The sequence below is a fragment of the Anser brachyrhynchus genome, assembly GCF_964034855.1.
Source record: "Anser brachyrhynchus genome assembly, chromosome: 7".
In the NCBI taxonomy this organism is placed as follows: domain Eukaryota; kingdom Metazoa; phylum Chordata; class Aves; order Anseriformes; family Anatidae; genus Anser; species Anser brachyrhynchus.
Genome location: NC_137701.1, coordinates 24127725 through 24155082, shown reverse-complemented (window position 1 = coordinate 24155082; position 27358 = coordinate 24127725). Strand labels below are relative to the sequence as shown.

Below are 27358 nucleotides of genomic sequence, written 5' to 3'. Positions count from 1 at the left end.
TGTGGTTTTGGACATAGTTCCAGGTAGATTAATTCAAAGGCAAATGATACAGATGGAGACTTGGTCATTAATTGTGTTTAGTGAGTGATGTCACTAAGTGGTTCAATATTCATTTCACCAAGTGCTGCTGGAACAAGGGGTTGGATCAACTCTGATGCAATTAATCCATATGTTCCTCTTTTCTGTTTGATTGAAATTGCATGAACAATTCAGCCTTAAAAAAATAATTTTATATATATATATATATATCTTGAGCAAACTTGTAGAACTATTTGAGACATTTTGTTCTCGCTTGATCAAAATAGTAACATATCAAAGGGAGCTGTGGATAAGATTTGACTGAAACTTGGTGTTCTTTATGTAAATGTGCTCTATTCCTATTTCATTTGTTTGGAAGAGTATGTCCTTTTGTAGATTTCCTCCCCACCCCCCAGCACATGGGAGTCTCTAAGGTTTGACATTCTTCAGTTTCCAATTCTTGACTAACATTTCTAATGAATAAAAGTATTCCTGCAGGTGAATTAGTAGGGGCAAAAAAAGTATATCGATGCTATAGCCAATTCCATTCAAGGATCTGATTTAAGTTGTCCCATCCATGGAATTAGTCATCAAGCACAACGAAATATCTTGGTTCTATTGGTATAGAGGTGGTAAAATTAGTAAGTTCTTCTGTATTAATTGATGTAAAGACAGAGAAAATATAAATCTTTTAAAATCAGTAGTCAATCTTACTGATTTAATAATTTTTATATATTGCCCAGCTGTACAATTGTGTAGAGAATGCATGATGTATAGTTTATATCCTGAAAAAATATTTAATATTTCCAGTAAGTTTGTAAAGAAACAACAGTTTGTCTTGTTTTGTACATACAGTATTGCAGTTGAAAATTGCAGAAATTAAGAAAGAAATTCATGTTCAGATGTATCCTATGGTTGCTTGCTTTCATGGCTGGAAAGCAATGGCTAATTTCCAGCAAGTTTTACCCAAACTGCTGTTTCTCAATTACCTGCTAATATCAAATGAAAATTTCAGGAGAATATTACTATATTTCCAGAACAGACAAGAATATGTTGCAAAGAGGAAAATAGACACTTTGGAACCAAGAGGAAAGTGTTTAGGCTTGTATTTTAATGAAGCTGCAGAGTTGTTATGAAACTAAACCTCCGTCCGTAGTTTAGAAACTAAACTGTTCAGTAAATTGAAACTGATCAGAAAATGGATGTACTAGGGAAAAATCAGGTGTATGAAGAAGTGAAAAGCATCTCCAAATGGATCAAAAATTCCTTCCGAAGATACTAGGTCAAAGAAACCTTTGGTTTGTCACTTCCGTTTTTGTTTCTGACAGTCTTGTTTACTTTGGTTCATTTTCTAGTCAGCCTACGCGAGGAAAAGCTTATGTGGAGGTTGATACAGATTGTAAAGTTATGCTACTAGCATTGAGTCTTGAGAGGGTTTTTAAGTGAATGCATACTCCAGCTCTCTGCTGTGGACATAGCAGACTATGAAATAAGTTGTGTTCAAACTTCACCCACTGCATATTACGCACGAAAATGTTGTAACCAAGTCTACGATGAAGTATGCACGCTCTTTTATTGACTCCTGAAAAAACAGTGGAGATGACTGTAGAAGATCCTTTATATGTATACACACACATGTGTTTAATAATTTTCCTATGATAACATACTTTGGTGAAACTCCCGTGGAATGCTTTGTTCCAGCAAATATGCGAACAGAGGAGCTAAACCTCATTATTGGTATACCTCTATGAGAATTCTATTGGTATACCTCTATGAGCAGAAGAAATCATATGAATGAAGCTGTTGTTCTGTGATCAGACCAAATCAAGATGGTTCAAAATATTTTCCAAGCACATAGTATACATGACATGGAGCTCAATATGTAGATAGGTTTGATATTGTTTTCTGGAAAATTGTAAAAGGCTTTTGTTTATTAACCATATCAATTTGAGGGGTTGAGCTGCAGAAGTAAATATATTATTTTTTTCTTTTTGTCTAAGAACTCGAAAGAGTAGAAAATTGTCAAACTTAGGATCCATGCCAGAATTTGGATTTCAAAGCCATTTCTATTGTAGAATCTTGTGCATGAGTTCAGAGAGTTGTTGAAATGTTATTCTGATTTAAAAAAAAAAAACACTTGAACAGTTAGAATTGAATCACTGTATATAAGATTATAGATTTGTTTATGTTCTTTGCTGCTGTTTCTCATTTGATATGTTAAATAAGGATTATCTGACATAACAGAGGAATAATTCTGAAAAGCTAAAAGGTGATAAACATGATTTTCACTTGATGAGTAAACTTATGTAACACTTCTTAAAATAGAAGTTTAGTCTAAATGTAGAATTCTCTCAGCTGGGTATGATTTATGTTTCTGTATCAGACTGTTAGCTCATTAAGTAAAAATGCAGGGTAATGTGTTAAAACACATAAGTTTTAGTAACAGTAGGAAATTGGATGCAACCCATAAAATTAATACTCTTCAAATCGATTAACTCAGGTGGATTTGATCACTGTGGCAAGAATAATTGTTTGAGCAATAGTAATATTTCCCTATGGGTTTTAATGCAGTGCTTGAACTTTCCTGTCTGATTGACACTACAAACTTTAAAGTTGTTGTCATGATTTCAACTTTTCTTGTTATGTGAGATATAAGCTCTGGTTATAATGCTGAACATGTTGCCTGTTTTTGTTCAGTCACCTGTTTTCAGGAAACTTTTAAGAACATGTTTGTCTTTCATCTGTCATTTCAAATCTATTTGGCATTGGTCAGTATGTTCAAAATAGGACAGACTGTAGCGGTATAATCAGATAAGCAGTGTTAAAGACTAGTTACATGAACAAGAAGGCAATGGCAGTAGGAGATTCCTGGAGGGATTCTGTAAGAATCTATGCTTGGATCATTGTTTTTAGTATGTATGTAGCATGATTTTTAATCTTTTGTTTGAATCAGCATAAAATGAAATGATTGTACACTAGAAAGAACTGGTTATACCCAAGAATGAAGATAGTAATCTTATAAAACTCCTAAAAGGATTAGAAACATAGACAGGAAACAAAGAGATGAGAAGGCAAAACCGTGGATGTTTTACAGACTTAGTAAGCAATTAATCCATCACGTTTAGAATATTATGGCCACAAATAGGTCTAGCACATTTTTAGATTGGAAACGTGGGCACCTTGAATAAGCTAGGAGCAGCCTTGTTTTATGAAGCTCAAATGCAACTGCAAAATGAACACCCTCCCTCACCACCCCGCTTCTTTGTAATTCTCTTGACTTGACTTGTTATATCTCATCTCCTCAAATCATGGCTTTGAGTTTGGTAGCAGTGGGGTGTATTAATGTGTATTTAACATATTGATGTTGCTTTTGAATATCCATGTGGAAAACCTTGTTTGCATATGCATAGTAGAAACTCAATTTTAATTTCATGGTTCAGCTCTCTGGAGGCAAATTTTTGTGTGTGCTATGTCCTTCTTGCTGCTTCTCTGGCAGAATGGAAAAGGTAAAGGAGATAGCCCAGCTATGTTTGGAGAGAGAAAAGAGATTGCAGTGAAGAAAGTGGAGAATAGAAGTCTGATTGAGAGGAGCATCTTATGGGCAAAGCTGAGACGTGGTAACTGGCCAGTACAGAGGAAACGGAGAGAAAAATGTTTAAACACAAAGAGGAGAATATAGCTAGAAACAGGAGATCGGAGATTTTGCAGGAGCAGAGAAGGGGGCAAATGGTGTATGCACATGATGGAGAAATGAATTACTTGGAGGCAGCTGGTGGAGTTAGAAGCAGGGCAGCACATTAGTAATGTTGCAATCTGCTGGTGATGAGTGGGTCACAGAAGTGGTGGCTACTTGCAGGTTAGCAACAGAAGGGGAAGAACCCGGTACACAGTGACTGCATGGAGGAAAGTGTAATATAAATTAGGGGTACACAGGCAGATTTTAGAGGTAGGAGCAGAGTTGGGTGCGACAGGAACAGAAGAGGACAGATGCGTCTGCTGTCACTGGGCTGCAGGGATTGGAACACTGGAAATTGCTCAGCTTTAGAGGTCTTAAGGTCTACTCTTCCTTGCTGACTAGAAACAATCGTGAAAGTGCTGTCAAGCTGTGAGAGTCTTCTCTACTTCTCTGCTGCCTGGTCCACATAAAATAAGCAAGTGCTGTTGCTGTTGTCATGTGAAAAAGGCTTCTGCTGTGGCTGCAGCTGTTCAAGCCTTGCCAAGCTGGCAGGCTGCATGGTTCCATACAGCAACATCTGTGTAGGCTTGAACGACTTAATAACGTTAATTTAAAACAGTTTTGCTTATGTCAACAGACTTCTCTGGGTTTTGTTTGTTTGTTTAGTATTCTTTGAACGTTTTAAGTGTAATTTTTATCAGTAAACAATTAAAAAATTGCAAGAAAGTTCATTTAGCTGTCTAATAACAAAAGACTGATCTCATTATGTGAGTTTCGCATCTCCTTTAACTTTATTGAAGTCTCTTCAGATTTACACAGAACCTGGGAAGAGGCAAATGAGACTCAAAATAGATATGATGATATTACTGGATTCTAAAGTGCTATTTCAGGTATTCATGTGGCAGTTTTACCCAAGTAAGGCACATATTTTGGGACTTGAAAGACTGTACACAGATGTTTACACTGTGTGTGTGTTTGCACATGCATATATGTGCCTGTGAGGTTTTCATTTTAAGTGACTGAACTTTTAAATGAAAAATAGCCTAAATTATGCATAATGTTTTACTGCCTTTGCTGAATGGCTTAGCGCAGTTAAGCAACTAACAGGCTAACAAAGTTCTTATCAGTGTCTTTTGTGAAAAGCTTATGGTGGTGATTATAGATTGAGATTCCATGAAGTGTCAATATGTCAATACACATTACTTTAAATGAACAATATCTCTTTGCTCTTTTGTGATTAAATTATTAGCTGTCTTCTTTTTGTGTTTGGTCCCAAGTGGAGACTAAATGGAGAAAGTTCTGTGTTTCTTATTGTGCATAGCTTTTGTTTTTTTCTACCACAAATTCTTCTCCTCTATCCTTTTCATAATTGTTCCATCATAGTATTATATTTTTTTTCCTGGAGAATTACTCAAAGGTTTTGTAAAATACAATAATTCTTTCTTAAAATGCTTCTCTTTTTGTCTCTGTGACATGTTTAACAGTGTTCTTGCAGTACCCATGGAAATAATGTATTTTACATTTCTTATGCACAGTGGAGTTATAAAATTGGTTGTTTTCACAGGTGGTTAAAGTTTGAAGAAGATGTAGAGGATGGTGGAGAGAGGTGGAGCAAACCCTATGTTGCCACACTGTCACTTCATAGCTTGTTTGAACTGAGAAGCTGTATCCTGAATGGCACGGTTTTGTTGGACATGAGAGCTAACTCCATAGAAGAAATTGCAGGTATGTATTGATGTTGCATTTAATAGTTATGAAAATTAACCATAAACATCAAGTAATATGTTGCTTACAAGAAAGCTTTTGCATAAGAATCAGTTCAGTTTAAAAACCCCTTGGAAATAATTTATTCAGTATATTAAATAAGAATCTAAAATCTGACGCAACTGGTAAGCGTTATTTATTTTTTGTATTTTCAGTTTTTGCTATTTTCAGAATCAGTTCTTATGTAAGAAGAGAATTAAAATGGAGTAGAGAGCACACTGAGGGTATATTTCAGTAGAACAGATGTACTCTGTTGTGGCACCTTACATTGTGAATGATGAGTGTGTTAACTTCTACATGCTGAAGCTGGTGTTACACTAATTGCAGACAATCTAGCTTAAAAAAATGACAAAAGAACATTCATTATAACTATGTAACAAGAAAGAAGACCAGTTTAAAAAATGTATCTGAGTTGAGAATGAAATCAAAACCCATAGTTTTATGTGTAAATTTTTCAAAAAGTTTTAAGATGGATTAACTTCTTTAGATGAAGTTGAGTACATATTTTCTAGTGAATTTGGCAGGTGTGATTCTAGAGCTGTTGAGGATAGCAGAAGCAGAATGCAAGCAAACATAATGAATGAGCCTTATATCCCAAAAATACGAGATTGAGATTGATTGCTGTTTTCGGTATTCCTGTTTTTTCCCAGAAGTCTGTAACTAGTTACTGCAGGGGAGCAAAGAGCTGTGCTATTTTATTATCTGGGGTCTCTAATTTTCTGTTTATCTACCTTTAGTAAGGGCTGGTCTCATGCTCATGATGGTTATCGGACTCCAAATCCTCCAAAGCAATGAGGAGGATTGTTTTATTTGTATATCTAACTTTATATCTGCTTAAAAGTTTTACCTTCCCTTCTACATTACTGGATTGCACATTTCTGAAAATGGTGCTGTATCTGTAAATCATATATTTGATATTTTATACGAATTATACAATGTATTGGTATTTTAGACAAAGATTTATGGTATTCTGCATACTAGAAACATTGCTTAAAGATCGATCATGATGTAACAGATGTCAAATAAGGAAAAGAGAATGTGCACAGAGGTATTGTGTGTGAGTGGTTGTTGGGGCCTTACTGTTGCCTTATTAGAGGCACAAAATAGCATGTTAACTGAAAATACAATTACACTAATCAAAATAGAAACCTTTTAAGGTAAAGATATGAAAGACAGAGCAAGAAAACTTGAATACTCAAGATTATGAAGACAACTGCATTACTGATGATATGAAAGTCTACGTAGGGGTCAGATAAAATTTGTTTTAGTTAACTATCAGGTCAGAGAGTTATTGTTCAGTGGGTTATATTTAACAGTGGATTCAAAAATCACTTAGCTGTTGTTAGCTGCTTTTTGCGTTTACCTTTCCTAAATTGTTTATGTCAAACTGACGCAAAATATTATTAATCCAAATCTGCAGTAATTTGTGTGGGTTTCTACTCTGGGCTGAGATCTGATTCTGCCATGAATCATAGTCTGAATCAGCTTCGTATTTTTTCTTGGTGATGATAGAAGCTAAACATAAAGGACAAAAAGCAGCTGATTTGCAAGAACAAAGGTGTTTATCAGTATATGCTGCTTTATTATTTATTTTAAAAAAAATCAAGAAACACTCATCTGCTTTTTGATGTTTTTTATTACTGTTTGCTTAAGTAGTACACTAAGATTTTCAGGTTTGAGCTTTATGGTTTTAATTCAGAAATCACTCAGCAACTTCCACAGTCAGCTAAGAGAGATCCCTTCCAGAACTGTTTTTATTTAAGTAGATAAAAAGGTAAGAATTATCACAATAAAAATAACTCCAGCAAAATTCCTTCTCCCTCCCTGTCCTCCAGTTGGAAGATATTGCTTGGTGAAACCACAATAAATTCATGTTTACAATCTCTTAATTCCTAGTTAGTTGTAGTCATTTAGTTTTTGTTTATTTGTTTACTTAACATGTCCAAGAACTCCAGGTTCACATTACTAATGGTGGTTTGAAACTCACGACAGATGTAAGTCATTCCTCATTATAGAATTTGATGAGTTACTGTAAATACTGTTTTGAATCAGTCTTGTTTCTGGGATATCTTGATTTGTTGGTTAGGAAAACTTTTTTGTTGATGTTTTAATTTTATTTGTTTGTTTGTTTGCTTGTTTTCTGAGAGGAGGTTTAGAATGACTTTCCTGAATGAATATGTACCATTTTCACTTTATAAGCACCTTATGTTGTGGCAGACGTGGGTGTATTTCATTGGTTATTTTATTTGATCTGAGGGACAGGCATGTCTTTCTGATAAGGTGATTTGATACATGATAGGGTTTGCATGTGTCTTTGTCTTTGAGAAAGGATTTTTTCCCACTGCAGATTCAAAAAGCAGTGAGTTGTTGTTGTTGTTGTTTTTTAAGCAACTTTTCAGCAGGTTCTTATTGTGAGTGAGTCATTCTCTAAATTACCCGTGTTCTGTCTCAGGTTCCTCTGGAGAGATTTCCCTAGAAATAGAGTTGCTATTCCATTTGCTTTTGTCTGTTATTATTTGTGTTGCTTTCCTCTTCCTTGGTCATGTTTCTTTGTAATTTGTTACTGTACTACTATGTATGTAGTTCCTTCTCTCCAGTTTACAAAATGTTAGAAAGACTGTGGCACAAATTAGGCATCACTGGTAGGAGGAATGACTTTAATGGTAGTGGTGGCAAGCATGCCACCAAGAAATGTGTGCTAGGTATGTTAGAAATGTGACAATTCCCAGTAATGTGATGGTGTGCTCTTTTTCCTTATGAACAACTGCCGGACCTGAGCATGAGGCAGGATCTCTCAGGAAATCCTTTCCTGTCTCTTCTACTCAGCTGTTATTCACTGTCAGTAGTTACAATCCTATGTATTATGTGCTATACAATTCAAACATTGTTTTCACCCTGGCATTGGTATGTATTTCAGTTGTATATGACAATCCTGACCATGAGAGTTCAAAGAAACTAGCCTCTTGGCTTCAGTTGTTACCAACATTCCACTCCCTAGATTAACTTTAGTTCTTGTGCTTCTGATTAACAGTTTATTACCAGAGTTTTTTTGTTGTTGTCATTTTAAACCTAATCTGTTGATAATTTTCTGCATTACTGTATTTCATGATATCTTTGGAGAACAAGTAAGTTAGTTGTTCACCTGTACTTTCTTTTCTTTTTACTTGCCTTAATGCTTTGTTAGGGAGAAATGCATGTTGTGTATTTGTATTTGTTGGTAACATCTTGCTATCTGGGCTACATTCCAATTTCAAATTATACTGTAAATGCGGTACCAGTCTTTGTATCCTTGAAAGAGTTATACTTAATCTACATTGCTAAATTGAGACAAAAAATTCCTATTTGTTTTAGTCAAGGCTTTTAATCTATACACACTTACTAAAGCATTAAAACCCCAGCACTTAGCCCTTGAAAGTTTCTTTTATTAAAGTCTGTGTTTTAAGACCTTAATGGGCTTGTGGTAAAATCTACAGATGAAAAACATCTCTTACACTGTTTGTATGGCTTTCGGAACATTTTGTATTTCATCCCTGGAAACTCTGATAGTTCTGCGTAAAAATATTTTGGCACCAATGACGTGGTGAGAATTTTTAAATCATCCTGTCTTCCAGCTTGTCCATTCTTGATTAGATTCTTTTTCATTCCAACTCTTATTAAAAAATGACTTGATCTACAAGACTGTAAATTTCTTTGGACAGACACCCAATTTTCTGTGTTGATAAAGAGCTTATTCATACCTATGATGCTAAATTCACAGACAGTATCTTATTGTAGTAGAGACTCCTGAGATGAATTTCCAACGTTGTCATCAAACACGGAAACAGCATGACCATTTCTGACATTTCTCAACTTATTCTTAAATTTTATGTGAGAGACTTTATTTTTTCTTTGAAAACAGCTCAGTTCCTCTGCTGAACTGTATCCTTCTAAAAGTGCATTTTTATTAAATGTATTTTAGGTTTTCTTTATTACTATTCTTAATATTTGACTCTTTTTTCATATGTCTTTGCTGTGGCTCCTGTATCAGTAAGCTAGCACTGCAAACACAAGGAATTCCTTTGAACATTTGATGTAGTAATATTTTATCGATCACTTCTGTATAGAACATATGCTAAAAGGAAGTCTGAAAAATCTATGTAATCAAAACAATTTATTTTGGAACTTGTCTCTTGAGGAGGTATTTGCCAGAATCTGGCTGCACCATTAGAGAGCAGCTTCGCTGTGTTGTTCAAGTTGGCAGATGAAAATGTTCTCTTTTGATATTTTCATTTAGTTCCTTTGAAACCGTGTAGATTCTCAGATTACCATCTGGTTTTTTGATTGTAACCACTGAATGAACCGAAAAGGTTCTTCCACTTAACATATGATGCCATTTTGTATCGTTTGGTTCAAAAACTGTTTGGTCCAGCCTTTAATGGCAATACATTCTCTAAAATATGAATCACAGATCTCGTGTTTTCTTTTAATTGTGCAGAGTGTACTACGAACAAATGTCAAACCTTGTAAAATACAAACTGTGGCCTCAGAGTTGCATGGTGGTGCTTTGGTGACTTGCACACATTTGAAATATTAGCTAGTCCTATTTATTAATGAAAAGAAAGTTCATTAAAAAATAATATTTTAAATATTCTCATGCTTTCCAATCCAGAGATCTGACTGTTTTTTTCCCAACCAGTCTTTTGTATGTTTCTCACGACTGAATTTTCAATCTGTGTAACAGCTTAATCTTGTGATTGAGGTCACTGAACTCTATGCTCAACGACCCAGGGCATTACATCCCAAGTGTGCATCTTTATTGATTTTGGTAATATCACGTTAAGCTTTCAATCTGAAAAAGTCTTCTTCTTTTGTCTTTGTTTGCTTTAAGCTATATTACTCCATCATAATGATGTATTTAATATTTAAACTGGCTCCAGTTTAGATTTTATTTCACTGTTTTCCTTTGTTTCAGCTGTGACACTCATGCTTTATTATGTTTCTGACAGTGCTTTTATGGTAAACTTAGCTTTTATTGCAAACACAATAACAAAGCAGAGGATTGCCTGTGAGCAGTCTGTTTCTCTCAGTTTGACCCTCCACTTCTCTTTTGTTGAGCTTTCACCTTCTCACTTACACAGGTGTTTGTGTTTGCTTTATTTACAGCTTACCATGTTGTGATTACCTCTACAGAGAAGCCTTTATCAGGTTTTATTCCTTTGTCTGTGGGTGAACTGTAAAGCTCTTACCAACATCTAAGTTGCATGGCATCCTTTTTTTTTTTTTTTGGTGTTTTCCCATGTTAACCACAAATTTGGGAACGTTACAGATTTCACAAGTCAATTTCATTTTTCATTGTGTGTGTAGACAGAACCAGTGTCACTCGTGACTCACGCTCCACGTAGAGATGCAAAATATTTTGTTTTATGAGGCCTCCATTGTTCTTTTGGTAGCATCCACTGTGTTAGGATAGCTCTGGGTTACAGCAGTGCTTACTCTCTGAGCTGCAAGTTGGAAATATTAGCCTAGTCTACTATTTACAGTTTTGTGAACATGCTAGCCTTTGTTCTTCAGTAAAATTGCAGACTCTTTGTTTGAAAAGCAGACATTTTTCACTGTCTGTGTAACTTTTCAAGTAATTCAGTTGAGAAGTTGAACAAAGTAAATTCAGGTAGAGTTGAAAATAGCACCTGGCACTCAGTGCACTGGAACGTGCTGCTTCCTTAGCTGAACAGGCTAAATGCGCTGGCTTAGATAGCTCACATCTAATCACCCTTGTAAACACCAGAATCAAGAATCCTAATTGTTAGTTTTCTAGTGCTTCTAGTGCCTAACTCACTAGGTAAACATATATATTAGGTTGCAGGTTAGTATAAAAGACAGCATTTCAGCTTCATGTCCTGCATAAAACACTGCTTTGTGGTTGCTTGTGTTTCCTCTCCCCTGTCTTTAAGGGAAAGAAAACAACTGCAAAACAAACAAACCTTGGCTTTTAAATTAGGTTTTGTAGTCAGCTGTCACTGCAGTCATGACGCACAGAAAAGCCCATGTGTACTATTTTTTTTATCATTAATCTCTCATTTTGTCCTGCAATTGCAGTTACAAAATTTGGAAGATTGAGAGGTGTAAATACCAGTAACCTCACTGGCGTATATTGAGTTCAGTTTCTCCTGCTGTAAACTGTGAATGCCAACCTATATCAGGAGAATATCAGGATATATCAGGCCCATGAATTCCGAACTTGTATTTTGTCTGCTGTACAGCTCAAAAGTAAGAGCTCCAGATCTTACTTGTTTACTCACCACTGCAGAAGACAGGCCCAGTTTAGCTTGTCTGTCGGTTAGATGTTACTTGTTTGACCTCAGAGGTATTTTGTTACAAATGCAGTACTCCTTATATAAATTTATTCTGTGTTTCACCTCGGAGTTCCCTGAACTATATGCGTGACATGATGGGTGTGCTGTGAACCTTGAGCAGCAGGGAGAGAGCTGTCACTTGAGCGTTCTCTTAACTTCTCTTATTTGTTTGGACCTGGGATGGTTCCACAGGAATCTGGCTGTGTGTCTCTGTACAGCACCCACAATGAAGCTGTGGTATGTACTAGTCATCTCCACAGTGAGTGAAAGAAGCTAATCTGCTTTTACATCCTAGCTGACCCTAGGGGTGGGGTAGATATGGTTTGCTCTGCTGGGGTTATAGATGTGAGCCACGCTGTATTTGACCTAATTTGAAGTGTCTGCACCCCTGATGCTTTAATTTGCAGTCTGGGTAAATTGTTCACAGATGATGAGGAGTTACATTTGAGTTAGTACAATAGCTTGTTTAAGTGCTCACATTAAGTACTCACATTTGCTTTCAAAATCAATTTACAGATGGGTATGTTTTGTGTAAATGATGTATTGTAACGGAGTCTGAATGGAGAAAGCATTTTTGAAATTACATGAAACCTCAAGTTCCTTTGAATCTTTTTATGTGACTAGAGCAGGAAGAGTACCTGTCTTTAAAAGCTTAAAAAATATATATCATGGTTCCTTATAAGTCCAGATTCCTTACTGAAGAAACATTCTGTTTTAGTGTTCCTAATGTCAGAAGAAATGTTATGATAGGAGCAATTAGATTGGGTAAAGCTATATTGCTGGATATTCCACACATTGTCACGTTGAAAGCTGCTTATGGTTGTGAAACAGCCTTGAAAAACATAATGGTGATCTGTATCCCTGGATAGAAGGGCTCACCAAGATTTTTTCTCGTGAATGTTCTTTTAAAATTAAAAGAAAAAAATGCCCATACCTTGTTGCTCAGCACAGAAACCCTGGAGAGTCTCTGCTGTTACATAGGTATATAGCTGAGATACATTGCTGCAAAGTTACAGGTCTATTCTCTTTTTTGTTATATGAGAAATGGTCACGTGCTCTAGATACAAAAGTGCGAAACCACAACTTTGGAAAGCAGGTGCAGCTTCAGCTGGTGGGATCACATTGGATCCTCCTGACACAGCATGGAGGAATTAGTGTCTATTTTGAAAATGAAATGTTAAAAACATTCTTTTTAAACATTTACTCTCAGATCTTAAACTGTGTGGCCCGTGTTTTCAAGCTTAGCTTTGTAATCAAGAGAGTTATCGTTGACGTTGCAGAGGCTAGGGTTTTTAAAAGATATATTGAAAAACTTGTGAAGAAACTGAAGTGGAATCCTATAATGGTAGGTGCTAATGGAGTCAGTCTTCTTATTACTATTCAAACCTGTTCAGGTTTAGAGAAAATGGTTAAAATACAGGATTCTGGCAGTAATTTACACTAAAACTATAGCTGCTATTGTAAATAGATTTGTATTTAAAGGAATGACAACTTGGGAGTATCAAGGTAAAAAAAAGTAGCCTTCACTGTTCCCAATTCTGAATTCATCTCCCATTTTTGCATGTGTCAGACATGCTACTGTAAAGGGGAAGTTGTGAAAAAAAAAGAAAACTTGAGGTAAGCCACTTTCTTCTCAGTTTGGAAGGAAATACAAGTTGTTAGTCACCATACTGGCATACAACACTACCTCCCTCCATGGTTTGTGTGACTCTTAGTGAGTCTGGCAGAGCATCCAAGCTAGTAAGAGGAGAGCGATACGATTTTCTTTTTCCTGGCATTTTCTCTCCTCAAGTGGCACATCTTAAATAGTGACATCATCCTCAGAAATTAATATATATTAGTATTTAATATGGAAAATACTGTAATTCCAGGAATGACACCATACAAGTGGAGTTCCACTGATCTGTAAGAAAGGTGATGACCACAACCCTAAATTTGACTGTTCTAGAGAAGTCCTTTTTTTTCAGCTCTTCCTTTTGATTTCTGTCTTAGAGCAACTCAAAGAAGGTAATGCTTCTTTATTCATCTTTTTACAATTTGTATTATGGTCAGCAGAATTAAAAAGGATCTTCTCAATTGTGCTTTAGTATTTATGCCTTAAGTTATATGATTATTACTTACTTTTTTTCCTGTGAAGATCAGCTAGCTCTCATGTTACAGAAATTACTGGCCTGTTTTGGGAACTGTGATGTGCCAGTTCGTGTACTATGCCTGTCTAAAAGGGAAGATAGTCTTATCTTCAGGGCAGAGGCTGTTTCTCAAAAAGTAGTAAAGTTGAGTAGGAAAATGGATACTTTTCTTGGAGCTGGTGCTTTTTTTTTTTTTCCCCTTGTGTTACAAATCTGTCCTTATTCTTGCCTCCTTCTGCAAAAAAATTACTGAAGGTATTCTCTTGAACTTGTGTTACCTTCTGTTTTGCCTGTCACTCTCTTGTTACCGTAGTTCTCTCTCTTTTCCGTGGCAGTCTAGAGTAATGGTAAAAATGCGTTTGTCTTGTCTGGGGGTGCAGAGTGACCTGACCTGGTGGCATTTGAGTTAACCCTGGAGATAAAAGTTGCCTTTAGAGACAGGTGAAGCACTCCAAAGATCAGCTGTATTAGTGTAGGCACAGCACCAGGCAGTGTTACTCCTGGGCATGAGCTGTTTGGTGAACACAGTTGCTAACACTGGGGAGAGGGTCAGAGGCAATGTTGGAAAGCTCTGCACTGCTCTACATGGTGAGATGTGGATACATCTCTCATGTTTGCATCTGTTGACAGCTGTGTTTGGCTACGGACCTAGTCATGTCTTTTTGCGTGTGTTGCCATAAAGAGCTGTTGGTAGCCCCTTCACTTTAAGCGAAATATGCAGTTATAGTTCAGTTCTTAAAGTGGCGATGTATGACACATTGGATTGTTATGGGGATTCTGAGAACTTCAGAAAAATGGTTGTGGTTTTTTTTTTTTTAATTTATATACAGTGGGTAGTTGTCTTAGCAATTAAACTCTGCATTTAACTAGTATAATTATTTAATGCTTTATATTCTCAATTGTGCTCTTGGCAATTATCAGAGACCTGACATTATTTCTGTAGTGATGGTGCATCTGCGTTTTATTTTTTCTGTTCTGCTTGCTTTGCCACTGAGTTTACTGGTAGATATGAATCTGACTCCAGCACAGAATCATGAGCTGTCTGAATTTTCAGTACAAGAAGTTTTTGACTCAGCTTTATTTTATCACTGTTCTTGTGCAGCACAGTTTATTCTAATGAATGTGTAAGGACATTGTGTACTTAAATGCTGTTTTACTTGCTTTGATACAGATTTTTTTTTTCCTTTCCTTCTGTTAAGCATTATTACTAATTGCTAATAGAATTTCCCAAAATAATGATAAAAAAGCCCTACAAAATTCTCAACAATTCTTTCCTATTCAAAATGTGTAATGCATACTTATTAGGAGTTTTGAATGTGAATATGTTAATATTTTCTGTCAGCAGACTGGAAAAATGACTGATTATTTTAGCAGCAGGATCAGCTTGACTCACACATCCATGTAACGATTCTCTTGCATGAACATAGGCATCAGGCAGTAGAAAGAGATCCTGTTGGTTATTTCCCAGTAATGCTTCAAAGTTTCCCATATCATCTTACCTCAGGGGAGACACTATGATCAGGCAGGTGGTTTTCCCAGGGCAAGGCTCATCCCCTGCACTCCGGCTGTGCTTACCCCTGCGATTTCCCCAAATGCGGGAAACTCGACTGCATATATATATTTTTTAATTGCATTGAAAGTTCTGTAACCGTAATTGTAAGAAACAGAACTAGACTGTGATCTTCTGTGGTAACCATAAAAGGAATCAAAAAGTTTTCTCCTCACAGTAAGCTGGTCCTTTGTAGCACATAAGGTATTGGTTGTGGGGGGTGGTGGGGAGGCACCTTATATACATCATAATCTTGGGTTTAAATACGTTGTGTATGGGAATGCTTAGGGAATGTCTTCAGAGTTATATAGGTGACCTTAACATGGGAACGACATACCTTTTGAGTAATTGACTTTGTTACATCAATACCATTATTTATTTATCTATACATTTATTTATGGGAGTGAAACACTTCTAGATAAAACTTACCATGCTTTAATACTTGTCACATTAAACAAACAGATACCTTTCATCGGTAATCCTATAGGGCGCTAATTATTGTTATTGCAACATCTTTAAGCAAAGTTTTTCCTTTCCCCTCTCTTACTATGTTTATGTATTTATTTTTCAGATATGATTCTGGATCAGCAGGTGGGCTCTGGGCAGCTCAGTGAGGATGTTCGTCACAGAGTGCATGAGGCGTTATTGAAACAGCATCACCATCAGAACCAGAAGAAACTGAGCAACAGGATCCCAATTGTGAGATCCTTTGCTGATATTGGAAAGAAGCAGTCTGAGCCACATTCCATGGATAAAAATGGTAATGCGTTGCTTTATTTTGCATTTTCAGCTTTCGATAATATTTGTCTGCTCAGTGTTGTGTGTGCTTTGTACCCACAGCTTGAACTCAAAGTGATTATGCTCTGAAAAGTTCTTGTGTAAAAACAGAACCTTTTACGTGAGAGAGTGGTTCCTCATGCATTCAGTAACACGCTTGCTTAAATTTGAAATTCAGGAATCTGGAACAACCCAGTGCTGTGCAGATATGTCCATGTGAACTAGTTCAGGTGTTGGAAGCAGGATAGCTGTGTTAATGTGGCATTCTGTCCTGTACAACTGGCATAATACATTGTCCCCAGTGCAGTACCCCTCAACTACATGCATGGCATTTTAGGCAAAGTGTTTGAGATTTTGCAGTTGAGTTTGCAGGGTTAAAATGAGAAAAACATTTTCAAGGCAACACCGTTGGAGACAAAACACAAGAACTGTTTATTATTCTTTGAGAAAATCACTTTTTGGAAAATGATGTTTATGAAAATGCAAGAGCAAGTCTGCAGAGTTGTTCTACAGTAAAATATTGGCTTAACTTTTTTCTTTCTTGCTTTTATAGAAGCCCTTATACGCGATACTGTTATTATTGGTAATCATAGTGAAAGATCTGTTCTTATTCCTCTTTCTTATTTACATGAACACAAGCATGTGTAATGAAACTCACAGCAAAATTTTGCTTATATGTACAGTTAATTCACTAGAGTTACGCACTGCAGAATTACTGAGCCTCCATACATAGTATTATCACAATACCCACAACATTTTTGTCTGAGCACCACTGGGCTGAGTGATTCTTATTCCAGAAATGCCTTAGCTTTAGAGAAATCTCAATCCGTTCTGCTGTGTCTCTGTTCAGGGCTGTATTGAGCTCACCTGTCACCTGGAGAAGTGGAGAGTGAGGAAACAGCCACAGATACAGGTGCTGCAAGAGGTACCTACATTCTGTGAGGCATAGGACAGGAAGGGAGAGTGAGAGAGTCATAGTGAGGTTTGATCTGGAAAAACAAGGCTATTGACACAAAGATTATCTTTGTTTTCAAGGAAGGATCATTTCTTTCAGCCATTGCTATGTAAAGTTTTAATAGGTACTTCTAAATCTAGCTGCTTAGGAGTGACTGTCAGACCTAAAAGGCAACATACAATCGCATATGAAGATGATATAAAATAGAAACATATTTATCATGCCACAATAACATTTTAAGAGTAAGGAAAAACTAATGTACGTTAAGATGTGAGTGATTATGTGTATGGATACACAATAATAGTAAAGCTAAGTTGGATGATTGTCCATCCTTTTTACGGCAACTTTTCTGTTGATTTTATGCAAATTTTGCTGATGGCCTTAAACAAATATTCTAGAGTAACTTTTAAGAAAGCTAATGCTATGATGTTCGTATTCCTCAGTTTCTATAGGAGGAAAGACAGATGCTTGCACTCCATAAGCTTTTTACAATAGGTCATATATAACAAGTAGGTCTCCTTAAAAAGACCCCTCAGGACAAGCCATGAAAATATTATAAGCTCAATTTCAGTAACTTTCTCTGTATGTTAGTAGAACTGATGCAGCAATTCCCTCCAGAAACATCTCACTTTTGCCTCGGTTTCTTGTGGGAACCTTCATATCTCTGTTTAATTCTAAAAGAAATAGATTCCAATCAGGACAGCATATTGAAAACACTAGTTTCATATACCCAGTGGTTAAGTGATTGTTTAAGTGGGGGGCACACATTCTTAAAGGTTTCCACCTGTTTGTGCTTATTTTGCAAGAAGAAAAACTACTGATTTCAAGTTCCTATGCTTTTGTAGAGGTGCCTCAGAGCACTCTAACCCCTTGTTTAAAAAATCACCCAATCACTGCCATTATATTATTTAAATTAAGTTAAATGCACTGTAAACAGTAAAAATCTAAACGATTATAGGAACGTTTATGGAAAAGTAAATCAGCTTCTTAGCTAAATTACAGTGAAGCTTTCCAAAAACAGTCTTTTTGGACACAGATATCTTCTAATCAGTTTGAAGCACTGCTCTTCTACTTGCATTCCATAAGTGTTAATGCACATTTGGCAGTCTCCTGTACTGACCTCTTCAAAATAGATGATGGCCCTATGATAAAGCAAAGAAGGGTTGGTTTATTTTATGTTTCTCTCTTACCATCCATTACCCTTTTACATTAAAAGGTTTGAACTTTATTTTATTACCTGAAGTCTACTAAAATTAGTATTAGCTTTAGAAGAGGAAAATTCCATCTAAATTTTTGGTTTTCAAAAGAAACGTATTTTTCTTTTTTTCACTTCAAGACACCAGCCAATAAGCATCCCATGGGCTTAAGAGGCAATTGTTACCTGAGCACTCCAGGATTAAAGGAGTGGGGACTGCTGCCTCTTCTAGCATAGTCCTAGTTACTTCTTTACCCTGGCTAGCACACATGGCATGTAAATTATGCAGGAATTTATGCTGAGGTGTTCAATTCTCAGGAACTCTGCTGTCCTTAGAAACTTGGCCAGGGGCAGGAGAGAGTTTTCTGATCATTTTTTCCTGCCATTGCCCCATGATCCATGATGCTAGAGTTCCGCTACAGTGTTATGCTCACTGCAGCTATATATTTCTTTTTTTGATTGTCATAGAGCATGTGTACAAGCTTCTCTTAATAACACAAAAATGTGTTGTTAATATACAGCTTTGAATTACGTGAAAGTGTGTGTAAAAGAAAGCAAAATTAAGAGTTAAAACCTGATATTATTGTCAGGAGTGTGTTGTGAGACACTTCCTTGTTTCTTGAAGACTAACTGGTAAAGTACAATTGAAGCGTTATTTTAGCTTGCTAGTTACCCATTTGTGCACAAACATGGTATAGTATATATGAACAAAAAATATTCCATATATTGTCAACAGTAGCAGTAGTGTTCTCTCTTTTTAGTACTAAAAATATATTAAAATAGTAAAATATTTTATTTTTACTTTTTATTTTTTGGATGGGAAGCTTAATTCATAGAAAACTGTAGGGAGAAAAACAGGTAATCTTAAATACTACTGATGAGCTTACAGTCCAGAGATACATGCACCTTTAAGAAGGTGAATGATGCAGGGGAAGTTAGAGACTTTTTCTGGCTATAAGAAAATTCTTAGTCTGGTTAAATTTGGTTTTAGTGAAGGCAGTATAACTGATAAAAATCAGTGGTCAAAACAAAGAGGGATCTGTAGTTCATGAAATAGGTCGTTCAGAGGAGTAAGTCCCTGCCATCTAGGCTATGAGGTACATACAGTCGAGGATGTAAAACCCCTTCTTTGTCCAAGTTCTTGACTATGCTAGTTTACTGGTGTCTCCAATTCCAGATATTTAAGAATAAAGTCTGAAAATGAAGACGTAAACTTGAATTCCATATATGGCTGTGCTGCTGACAGGCCCCTGTGATATCTTTGTTGGATGATAGTTGTACATATGTTCTCCCTCCATTTTTTCTTTGTTTAAGAGTCTGTCAGACCATCTAATTAATTTGCTTTGTATTTAGTAGTATTATCTTTTGTTTACAATGGCTTTTCTTCACATCCTCTGAAGGGCTAAGATGTCAGGGTGCTATGGATTTACCATGCATTTTTAATGCTGCCATGCTGTGTTTAACTTTCACTTTTCATTAAGCATCAAAACTGTGAGAATTAAAAGCCTGCTTTTGATGTTCCAATAAAAAGCGACAGTCAAATTTGGCATAAGAGCAGCAAAAATGATTTATTTTTTTAATCCAATTTGACACCAAATACCCAAAACTATTAGCTATGAGGGTAGCAATAATTTTAGCATAAATGCTCTAAAAGGCAGGTAAAAAATAGGAATCTTTGCCATTAGTAAATCAACTTTAGAAAGTTTGGAGAGTGATTTAACTTCTTTTATTGAGATTAATAGGTTTTTCACTCTGATATCTGAGAACTGTGTCTAAATTCCCACGACATGGTCTAAAAAGTCAAAAGACAATTGCGAATACACACCTTTCTTTCGTTACAGGAATGCTAAAATAGTTTTGTAAGCCTTTCCACTTCTATAAAGCATTCTTCAATTCAGAATTTAAGTGTATAAAGCACAGGAAAGTAGTGGATTTAATGATAATGAAGTTAGGAAAAGAAGTTTTCATGATATAAATTTTTTTTTTTGACTAGCTATTTCACTTTTACTATAGGCTTCAGAGTGCATACGTGTGGGTGTATATATGTAATGGAATCTAGCAGACCTTTTACCGATTAAATTTGAAGAGGAAGGAACTAGGGGAGTGGTGCATGTCAGGATTAATGACTTTCAAATTGTACTTCCATGCACACCGTTGAAGTGTTCTTTATCCATAATAACATGATCTTGTGCGTGTTTTCTGTTCCATTTCTGTATGCCATTTATAACTGCTTCTCCCTTGGCATATGAACACACACTTTATTAACATAAAAATTGCATTATACCATGCATCATATTTGATTTTGACAAATTCTGGAATTCTAAGGGGATGTTTATTCAAATGCCAAAGAACTTGAAGAAATCAATGGCATATTAAATTAGGGATCTTCATATTTAATGGAATGAGCTGCTGGAGCACTTTATTTTGACAGGTTCTCTTTCAAGCATTTTTCTAGTTACTTCAGTTAGTATGATTGGCCAGTTTGGACTTCTTCATTGTTTAATGGAAATATGAGCACTTGCAGAGTTGTTTAAGATTATGCTTGGGCATCTAATTTAAGACAGCATGTTTTGGTATCCCAATTAAATCTAAATTACCAGTTCTCTGATGGCGTTTGTTACTTTCCTCAGTTTCCTAATCTCTCCTAATCATCAGTCCAAGCGCTTATGCCATAACTCAGTGCCATTTTACAGCATGTGAAGTTCAGATGATGTCAATACTACCCTATGGAGACAGATGGACAGTACTTGGAGCCCCATGAAAAGGGAGGGAGGCATTCCTAGGTATGTGACCGGGTTCCTTTGCTCTGGGAATAGGTCGCAGTGAATGCCATATGTATTCCCAAGTTCTCTGCCGGTCGTGATTTTGGATCAGGTGAATTGCTCCTGCTTTCCTTGCAGTGAAGCCAAGCCCAATGACGGTTCTAGTTTAAGCTAACTAATACTGTATTTCTTTATATTCTTTTCAAATGTATGCATTTTAATCAAAATATATTTTCCACAGGTTACTGTATTACTAAAATATAACTTGTATTTAAAAACATTTTCATTTGATAATTATTCTTTCTCCACATTTCCTCGTACCCATGTTAAAATGTATAATCTGTATGTATAAAACTGTATCATTCATCTTTGTATTTCTTTATTTTGCTCTGTCTTTGTTGTGTCTGTCTCTAACAGGCTCATCTCATCTCTGTATCTTCCTCATCTCCTATCCTTTGGGTTCTGTAAACTCCCTGAAGGTTTGGAGGTAGTATAAATACCTATTCTTGCTTGGGCTTCAGATCATTTCAAATGTACACCCATGTCTTCATCTCAGTTTCTTGACAGCATGCAACTTCTTGCTATAGTGATTAAAATATACTTAAGGCCTTTGTCAGCAGCTGTGGCACATTTATCAGAAGCTTGTGTGGAATAATGTTGTTCTTTTGGGAAAAAGTAATTTTTGATGCTATTTCTTTGTAAATCCATTTTCTTGCATCAATTTGTAAAATTGCAAATCATAGCAATTTAGTTAAAACTGCATGACTTTGTGTGAATTATATTAGAGGTTGAGGCCTACCATTAGAAAAATGGGTTAAGTGGCTTCTTCCATATCCTCTTTTATTATGTATCATTAGCAAACACCAAATTCTGCTTGCAGTTATACAGGTACAATGGGAGTGAGATGGCTCTCCACTGATTTAAAATATTATCTATCAAGATACCTAAAAATATGTATACAATTCAGTGTGCAAAGATGGTGTCACTGCTCTGTTATATCAGAATTTTAATATGTACTTAGGAGAACTTAGTGCTTTTCATTCTTTGCTTTTTGGCCTAGGTGGACAGTGAGTCCATTTAGATTTGGCAAGTTGGTTACAAATTACAGTGAAAAGCCTGAAGGCTAGGATAATTGGCTTGCAAATCAGACTTTTTTTTTCTCAGTGAGAAAAAATACATATGCTTTAGAAAATGTAAACTACTTTTTTCTGGTTAAAATTCCTTTGATGTCTCAGTTGCATCCAGTTTGTGTTAACTTTGATTTTGTCTGAATAACGCTGTTCTTGGTTTTTGTCATTGGCATTCTAGAGACCTCTTGGATATTGATTAGTAAATACAACATTCATAGCTAAATGTCTGAAGCCTTCAATGTTAGGGACTAAAAGTATGTTGTATGTGAGATTAATTTACTGGTATTGTTTATTTTTTTTACTTGACAAGACTAATAGTCTCAAAATGTTCAGTTCTGTATCTGCAAATGCAAACTTCAATTAGTGTAACAAATATGGACCTGATGGATTTTATGTGGCTTGGCTTTGCATGACAATTGTTTTGTGTGAATTTTTTCTCTATTCGAAGCTCTGTCAATTTCACATTATCTGAAAAAAATATCGCTTTTTATGTATAACAATTTAGAAGATAATTTTTAAAACTTTTATAAACTGTGTTGATACTAGCTTTTTGTACATAGATAAGCCTTAACATCCATTTTAGCATGGTTTTATCTGTTAGGTATTAAGTTCCTTTGTATGTAGGCTGGGTATTTCAATGATACCACACTGTATATTTGATTGGTACTTAAAAAAATCTGGATGGCTCTCTGATGACATCTCAAAGAAGGCAGCTTTTCAGATGCTTTATCTAGATTGACTGCAGGATAAATAAAGGCTTTTAAGCTGTAGATTTTATAAGGACTTCTATAAGACTTGGATTTAGCGTAGCTGTATTTAAGAAACAATTTGATGCAGTGGTGACTGCTGAGATTTTGGTGGAAATCAGAGAGGAAATGCATATTGCTTGCTCTTTTTGGTCCAGGTGTAGCGTGGCAGTTCCCCTTTTCATTCACACAGCTCTTTAATTGATTGGTGTTTCATGGGACTACCATGATGCCAATAACCATGTCCTTCATTCAGAAAAAACAATCAGCTGCTGAAATTAAAGTACACTTGAGGATAAAGCACATACATACTTGCCAACGTGCATTTGAAAGCTGAATAATAAATGGAAAACCAGTGTAGCATGGTGATGCACATGGTTTCCATCAGTATACTTCTGGTCCTACCCCAGAGAGAATTTCTCATGTGCTTGAGAGTATTCACCTCAAAAAGTCTCCTCTAACATGAAATTTTACACAAAATTAAGTTCAAGCCATCTTTGTAGCTCTGGAATACAGGAAGCTACCAAATGTGAAAACGAGTAGTCTTATAGTCTTTCTACAAGGGAGAGGGCCACCATGGCACAGCATCTACCTGTTTGAAGTGCAAAATATATGGCCATTTAATAAACTAAATGTGTGTAGGAGTTAAAATATCTCCAGAAAAGCAGTTGCTTTCTGTCTTTCCTTTTCTGTTGAAGGGCTGCACAAAGACCAAGTTGCTGATTGTCATTTTGCAGACTGTATTGTTTCACTATGAACACGCATTCCTGCAGTGTGTTTGATAAACTTAAAAAAATTTCCTATGATCTATAGGAGAAATGTAAGAAGAGAAATTACCTATCTTCTCTACTTTGTATCTTTTGATTGTTATTCAATCCAGTAAAAAAAACCAACAAATTGTTTTTCCAAGATCCAGAAAGCTGTCTTTAAGTTACAGAGCTATTTAAATGTCTCTTACTGCCTCAAGGTAAAACTTGTGTTCTTTCAGATTACTTCAGCATATGGGAAAATCAGAGTCTGAGGTCTTCTGTTGGCACAGAAAAAGAACATATGCTATTCTTTAAACTTCACATACTTACTCGTTGTGGCTTTTATTTCCCACCATCTATATTTTTACTACCTAAAGGAAAAGTGGACAAAATGTTTAAAAGTTAACCTTTGGACCATTATAGTAGTTGCTTAGGATGCTTTTGACACCTCAAATTATGGTGTTAAAAATTCAGTAGTATAATAGGTGGTCCATCTCTTTTGTTGGTCAGAATCTTTTTCTCCCTGGCAGATATCCATGCTCTCATTTTCTTGAAACTGTGGGTCCAGAAAAAAGTTCGAATGTAAATCCATAATTAGCAACAGAAAGACAATGAACTACTACCTCTCTTGCTTTCCTGTGGATAACATCTTTATAACATAATGTGTATATTTGTATGACTAATTATTACAAGTATTTCCATTCATAGAATTCCTGGATTATAGAGGAGTTTCTAAAAGGAAGAAAGTAAGTTAAGCAAGTCTAAGGCTTCCTGGGAGTAAGTTAAGGTAGAAATGTTCTCTGTGCATTTTATGGCTCCTATATTAGAATCACTGTGAGGGTTTTTTTGTTACATTATAATATACATTTATGTATATATATGTATTATGTACATTGTCATCAAAATAATAGATATATGCTATTTTGAAAGTTATAATACTACAGGATAGTTCCTGTAAAAAGTTGTAAGACTGCCAAATAAACAATACAGAAAAAAATTATGGTGTGAAATATAGAGCATGGGGATACCGAGTGATGATGGTGGAGCAATGATAGAACTCAGTGGTACTTCTGTAAGTTCTAATTAAAACAGAAATGTTGCATGGCCTTTTATCTTGCATATTTAAGAACTGCTGGCTTCCAATTGGCGAAGGGTGTCCCATGTTAAACTTAGGAATTCATAGTCTTATTTTTATGTAAATTCTTTTAAGTTTCATTAATATATTGCCTTCTGAAGTTAATCCATAATTTTTGCCATATGAAATGTGTCTGTTTTTCTGTCGCTTCCTGTTAGTTTCACTGTGGTGCAGAACAAAAGCCCGAATTTCTATTCTTGTTTTGAGCTTTGTCCTGAATCAGAGAGAAAATAAAAGTATTTACATTTTAAAGATTGATACATTTAATAAGATTTTTTACTAATACCTTTTGAAACATTCTGTGCCTGTACTTAATCAAAGTGAAATCTCTCTGGCTAAGCTACCAGGATGCAGCACAAGTCAAAAAACTGTTTTGTGGCGTGGGAGATTTGCCTAATGGAAAACGGAATGTTGATTGTCATGAAAATCAACCTTTTCCTTGAGCAAGTTTCTCAGCTTAATTGAGCTCAAGCTCAATTCGTGACCAGAGTTAGACAAGGATACTGCACTGGTCAGCTGTGACAGAAGCTGGACATTACAGTTTTGTGGCCATGGTTGAGATACTTTTGCGTGTCTCCTGTTCTGTTAGGTCTGGTTTCTGCAAAGTGCTTCATTTCCCAACTGGCTGAGGATATGCTTAGATTGCAAATGGATGTAACAAGATGTGAGGGCGGACACACCATGACTTTTTGAATTGTCCAAACAGTGTGCCTAGCTTAGGACTGTCTTTATCTTCATATGTCTTGAGCATATGGTCTTTGTTACTATGCAAGTTTAGGTTGATTTTCACCAGAACCAGTGTTTTCACATCATCATTTCTTAGTCATATGAGAGACTTTATTTGCTATGGAAACAAATATATGCTGGGCACAAGATGCTGATTCTGGGCCAGCTGGACTCTGCAGTTATTCCTGGGTATGTGTTAGGGCAGTAAGAGATAGTTGGCTCATACACTTAGCACTTTTTTCTGTACTTTGTTGTGGTGTTCAGAGCTGTGAGCAGCTCCTGCCATGCCAGGGAGAGTGACAGAGTAAAGGCAAGCAGGGAATGTCCAGTTAACCCATGGGGTTTGCATGATGCCCTACTGCTAGCCCCACGCCCACAGTGTGTGTGTGTGGTGTCCTCTGGCGATGCACAGGAGCATTAAGTAAAAATGTGCTTTATGCGACCTATATTTGTTACTTAATCCTTTTTTTTCTTTTTGAGCTTTGGTTGGCAAAATTTAGCTGGTCACAAGGCTTACTGTTTGCTACGTGAGACTGAGGCGTGTTTAAACTCTTCTCATCTTGAGATGTTTTTAAAACTTCTAAAAAATACTATACTAAATCGTCACAGGAATTTTCTGAAAATGTGTTTGCTGAAACATTTGTTTTATACATGTCTATATCACATTGTTCAATACTGAGATGAAATCATCTTAATATCCAATATAACTATTTTTATAGCAGCCCACTCTTATGCTAGGTTTTGTAGTATGTTTTATAATCAGAACATTCTTACACACATGAGTAAATTTATGGATATTAGTAGTCCTGTTTTATTCAGTGAGGAGTAGTCTTGCAGACAGATACTGCCCCAAACTTGGCAGTTCCTCAAGTTACTTACAAAAATTATATAAATGCAGGACTTTCTTCAAATGTAATAACTTAAAAATCATAAGCTTTAATTGGCACATAAAGTTCATCTTCCAATATTCAAGAATATGTCTTCCAATATTCAAGAGTATTTTCTAAGTTACGTTCTCCAATTTGTAGCTGCATGTGATAAATGTTCATTTTTGAGAATCTGTTACTCTAACTAAGTATTTAATTAAAATGCCATGTTTGGATGTTTCAATATATACATATGATATGGAATGTATATAGTTCTTTAATTCTACCAAATATTTCATTGAATATTGCTTTATTTATAGAAGTGAGTGTTAGTATTCTGTAATGGTATTTTTTGTTAGCAGGTCAGATTGTTTCCCCACAGTCTGCTCCAGCCTGTATTGAAAACAAAAATGATGTGAGCAGAGAAAATAGCACTGTTGACTTTAGCAAGGTAAGTGTTCACTGACGGCAAAGAGAGATTCCTGAATACCAAACAGATTTTTTTAATTAAAAAAAAAAAGAATCCATGTGAATTAGGAAAAGCTATGAAGTGCAAATTTTACTTGAGCATTAAAAATTTTCATAGCTAGTGCAACTCAGGGTTTGTATCTAACAAAAAAGAATTCTTAATTTTCCTGATAAATTACTGGTAATAAGAACCAGTGTAAAAACATAGATACACATTTATTACGTAACAATACAATAGGTATGTAGCTGTAGGGGGAGTTTTTAGAAATGAACAGAAAATTGTTTAATAAGGAAGGTAATTCAGAATTCTTACAATTTGGATTTACCTCTCAGATTTGTACTTTTGTAGAAGTAATGCCTGAATGCAAACTACTCTTTTTA

At 35.7% G+C, this 27358-nt stretch overlaps 1 protein-coding gene across 21 annotated transcripts in view; it reads left to right on the top strand.

Annotated features, from left to right (window-relative positions):
• The window catches only part of SLC4A10 (solute carrier family 4 member 10), a 169170-nt gene that overhangs the window by 95302 nt on the left and 46510 nt on the right, over window positions 1-27358 (top strand). For 15 of the 21 annotated variants that reach the window (XR_013954003.1, XM_080601209.1, XM_080601196.1 and 12 more), the window contains 3 exons: window positions 5259-5419; window positions 16040-16228; window positions 26869-26960. Coding sequence is in view for 20 of the 21 variants with exons in the window: in XM_080601209.1 (XP_080457335.1) it covers window positions 5259-5419; window positions 16040-16228; window positions 26869-26960 (442 nt within the window). In the remaining variant the exon portion in view is untranslated. The remainder of the gene's footprint in view (window positions 1-5258; window positions 5420-16039; window positions 16229-26868; window positions 26961-27358) is intronic. The other 6 variants (XM_080601192.1, XM_080601191.1, XM_080601208.1 and 3 more) reach the window with 1 other exon arrangement.